The sequence below is a fragment of the Uloborus diversus genome, chromosome 9 (assembly GCF_026930045.1).
Source record: "Uloborus diversus isolate 005 chromosome 9, Udiv.v.3.1, whole genome shotgun sequence".
Taxonomy (NCBI): Eukaryota; Metazoa; Arthropoda; class Arachnida; order Araneae; family Uloboridae; genus Uloborus; species Uloborus diversus.
In genome coordinates, this window is record NC_072739.1 from 89,270,954 (window position 1) to 89,275,669 (window position 4,716).

Genomic DNA, 4,716 nt, shown 5'->3' on the forward strand with positions numbered 1-4,716 from the left:
GACAAACATAGCATTTCCTGGTCGTTTCCTTTTTAGAAATGTATAGAAGGTAGTAACTGTTGCCAGTTCATATAAGAAAAAACGTTTAATGTTTTTGAAACAAAGTTATGAACTGCCCATTTACTGGGGAGTGTTATTTCACTGGTCAATCAACCCTAAATAATAAAAATAATAAGTTTAGTGATTTAATATTTTTAGAAAAAAAATCCTACTTGCCTTGGGTACGAGACTCTAAATCTATACTTTTTCGAAACTGGTACTCTCACTTTTTATAGTAAGGAAATCCGTAACCTGAAGCGTAAGGATATCCATACCCGTAATTATATCCGTATCCTAAGTTGCCATAGTTGTAAGCTGCAACGGCTCCAGCAGCTGTCAATGGTGAAACAGCTCCGGGAACTAGTCCTCCGTTTAAATAGTTATTATAAGCCCCATATCCAAAAGGATATCCACCGTAATAGCCTGCTGCATAATATCCAGGAACTGCACCTGAGCCTGAACTCATAGAAGCGGAGAACAGCAACGTGACGAAGCAGAAGGTAAATACCTGAAATCAGAAAGGAACGAACTCAAAGAACTTCAAAAGAGTCATCTTGGGGTAAACGGTTTATTTGGGTTTAATTTGCGCCATTTCAAGATATCTGGTATGATTGTGTCAAAATAACTTGAAGGTCCAGTTCTACACTCTCCTAGGAACGATATGAGATAAATTTCCTATACTTCATTCACGGGAAAGATAGACTTGATGTGAACAAAGATGTGCGACACTTGGTGACCACAATCAAGTGGGCAAGAACAAATTGGTGGCAAGAAAAAGACGAATGCGAATCCTATTGGTCAACATCTTTTTATTCAAGAGAACACCAACGAAAGTGGCATAGCAGCAATCCTTCTGGAAATCTTTTTGTTCGCTTTCGGTCTAAGAATTCCGTGAACAGAGTTTTTGTACTTTTGTATTTGTGAAAAAAAGAGGCATTATTGTACACTGCTTATTGCCGGAAACTGAATCACAGGTTTTGGGGAATCTCTCAATGCAATTTTAAAGGATCATCTGCTACTTTATAGCTATGAAAAACGTTTATCAAGTGCATTTTTGAACCCCTTTCGAGGCACTTCGCAATTGCGGCATTTGCGACATTGTTAAATTCACCTCTGCTAATTGCACCATTCAGTCATTCCGAAATTACTGTTTGGAAGCTACTCTTGAAGTTGTTGAAACTGCTTTTCCTACATTGTAATATTCTAGCAAATCATAAAAATGCTAGAAATTTTGTGATGTTGTTAAGTATAAAGGGATGTTTTTTAAATGTTCAGAAATTAAATTTCTTAGCTTCATTATTCCACTTCTGTTATTAAAATATTTAATTTTTCATTCCATTTCCGACGTGGCTCAAAATGAGCCTTAATGGCTGGACAGCTAAAAACCAGGCAAATAACTCATTTTTAATAGATTTCGTAGTTATTATTTCATAATTTTGGAAAATTATGCAATATTTCTTCCATTTTCCGTCAGCTAATACAAAAAAAAAAAAAAAAAAAAAAAAACACTACTTAAACATGTGAGGTGCAGTTTAAAATTGAGAAATTCTAGATCAACACTATTTTCCAAACTATGGGACACGATTCACTACTATGTCACGGTCGATTTTTGGTGAGTGGTGGTCGCGGTTCTATTACAAAATTTCATCCTCAGATTTTTTTTTTTTTTTTTTCAATTTCCATTCACATTAAATTCGAAAATTAATTTTAGTTCTCCAAATTTTGTTTATACTCCAAAAACCTTTGTGTTTGCGTATAAAATAACAACAATTTGAAAGGAAACAACTACATGAGCTTGTTAAATTTTTGGAAAAACAGCTGGAACATACTTTATTTCTTTTTGAAAGTTTGTTCTAATCCAGGGGTTCTCAAACTCGGTGCCGCAGCACCCGGGGTGCCATAGGAAGATACGAGGGGTGCCGCGAAGTATCCATGGTATAAATATATATTCATGGTGTGTGTGCAAAGTAAGGTCATCTACAGCAATAATTGCTGATAAACATAATTAAAACTTAAAATTTTCACTCGTTTAATTTTTTCTTTGTTTTTATTAGTCATCTGATGGTTATGCAATAGCTGGATACAATTCAATCATAAATGAGCGAGATACTAGATTATGAACCTCAGAATGGTCTTATTTGTAGCATTTATCTTGTATAATTGGGTGTGGTGACCCTTGACTGGGGTGCAGTGAGAAAGTTCTAATTCTTCAAAGGATGCCGCGAGTCGAAAAAGTTTGAGAACCCCTGTTTTAATCAGTAAAATTCATTTGGCTAGAAAATGTGTATTTCATTGGAATGGTGTTTAGACTGGGACTAAAGACAAATGAAACAAATAAATAAAACGGTAATTATGCTCTTTGTTGGATACATTTCTCTAGCTAGTCATCCATTTGAAAACAGTGGAAAAAAACCAACACCTACAGACTGTTTTAAGGGCCAAAGGATAGTTTCTTTTCATGCCTTTTAAAGACGATTCAATGTGAAACAAAGAAAAAAATCCTACTTTTTTGTCGTTTACCATTAACTTATTTGTCGAATAGTTCTTGAATATTTCCACAATTTTTAGCTTAAATGTTACTTGAGCTAGAAATTTATGAAATTTAATTTTTGATGGTATCGTCATATGTAATATTTGACAAAAGTCGGGTAAAAAATAAATATTTCTAATTTTCTTTTGAGTATTGAGAGTAGAGCAAAGAGAAAGAGACAAAATATCATACATTTCTCCAAAATGAACAAATTGGAAACTTGTTTTGAAATATTAGTTTTCATTTTTGGCAGTAAATTTATACCTCTGAAGAAAGTAGAAAAATAAATTATTTTTCAAGCGAAATATTTTCTATTTCACTGCTGAAAGTATTTTTCATCTAATGAATGTATAAATAAACGAATGAATAATAAAATTAGTAAATAATACAATAATAAATGAATACGAAAAAAGTTAGTTAATATATGAAGACAATTAATGAGAGAATAATGTAAGGAGAGAATGAATAAGAAAATTAATAAATGAATGATTAAATAAATGAATTAGTAAATGAAGGAATGTAAATGAATTAAATAATGAAAGATACGTAAGTGATTTAATAAATGAAATAATAAGTAAACAAAAGAAGCTATTTCACTTTATCTTGCTTGCAGTAGACAAATTGCATAAATATTTAAAATCAAAAGATGCCAAACAGCAACTAAAGAAGTTTTGCCTCGGACAGCTGTAGACCTCAATTAATATTTAAAATGTTAATTATTAAAACTTTAATTATTAAAATTTTATAATTTTATAATAGCAAAAAATGTTTTTGATAACCAACAAAATATTACAATGTGTGCATCATATTTTGAAAATGACTAGTATTATCATATTCCTTGATCATAGAGCTATTTATTTTTTCACTGGAAGCAAAAATATGGTTAAGAACATATTTAAAATACGTCTAGATGGGAAGCTCTGAAAACTGAAAATATTGTACGATTTAATTTTGCACCACATTTCCCTATACTACTTGTGCGCAGACGTTTGAAATTGAGATTCTTCACTTTTTACTTTTGCCAGATTAAAAACTGAATAAACTAAACAGATATTAAATAAAAAGAGGTTTGCTATTACGTCTACCATTTAAATACTTACTGTGATAAATACTTAAATTATAAGAAATATTAACGCACCTTCAAAAATGATTTATACTGTTTTTTATGATAGTAAACCATAGGAAAGTTTCATAAGTTTTAGCATTGCTGTTATTGCAGTAGCCAAACCAAGTCTTTTAACTATAATTTGTGACAAAATGTTTCAACTTCACAGATTTTGAACTGTATGAAACTATACGAAAGTTAAGTACCAAAACTCTTGCCTTGCCGTTATCCATAATAACACAAAAAATAATTCAAAGAACACCCTTACCATGGAGTTCATGATGGCTGAAGATGTTGTGAAGCACCCAGAAATACCTCCAAAAATCCAAAAATTTGCGAAGATTGTGTGGTTTCCCGAGAAAATCGTCAGCTTTTATTACAGGTTCTCAATTTACATTCACTAAATGTGATGTAAATGTCTTATTTCATGGTTTAATGAATCTCCGCCATTTTCAATGCCATAGATGATAACAGCTCTGCATATTCCTCAGCAGAGGTTGTCCCTTTAAGGTCATTTGAAAAATAAAACACTTCTTCACACGGCTCACCATAAATGGCGGAAGAGGTAGATCTGACCCGAAATTCCTTTATCTGCATAGACTTAGGGCAATAAAGTTGAAGGTCGATTTACCTTGTTAAATGCTGGAGGTTTGACAGTTCAACAATAGAAAGGCAAAAAGTGGTAGAAAAGTGTAGAAATGAGATTACTCAAGCGTCAGTATTTATATATTTTAGAATGGGTTTCGCGTAAAATATTCCAGATTTCCAGATGTTTGAGAGTAAGGCATAAGTTACGAGATGAAAGTTACTTAAGCAAAATTGCAAGGGCGAACTTTTTCTGGATTTTTTTCTTTCTAGTCTATTTTTCAATAAGAAGTAAAATAAAATCACATTTATGAATAACAGCGGGAAATTACGCTTATTTGCCGGGAACAAAACATTGCTAAAACAAAAAATGGAGACTCCGTGGCTGTGTGGTAGAAGCTTCGTCTTTTAAACCGGAGATTGCGGGTTCGATTCCCGCGGGTGCCCTGGGTGTTAT

General features: G+C 32.5%; 1 protein-coding gene across 1 annotated transcript; it reads right to left on the reverse strand.

Annotated features, from left to right (window-relative positions):
• Positions 1-209: 209 nt before the first annotated feature.
• On the reverse strand, positions 210-4,107 carry LOC129229853 (sulfur globule protein CV2-like). Its single transcript, XM_054864228.1, has 2 exons — positions 3,943-4,107; positions 210-547 (listed from the first exon to the last, which is right to left on the reverse strand). Exons 1-2 carry the CDS (start codon positions 3,952-3,954, stop codon positions 263-265), a joined length of 297 nt encoding a protein of 98 aa, XP_054720203.1. The 5' UTR covers positions 3,955-4,107; the 3' UTR covers positions 210-262.
• Positions 4,108-4,716: the final 609 nt, after the last annotated feature.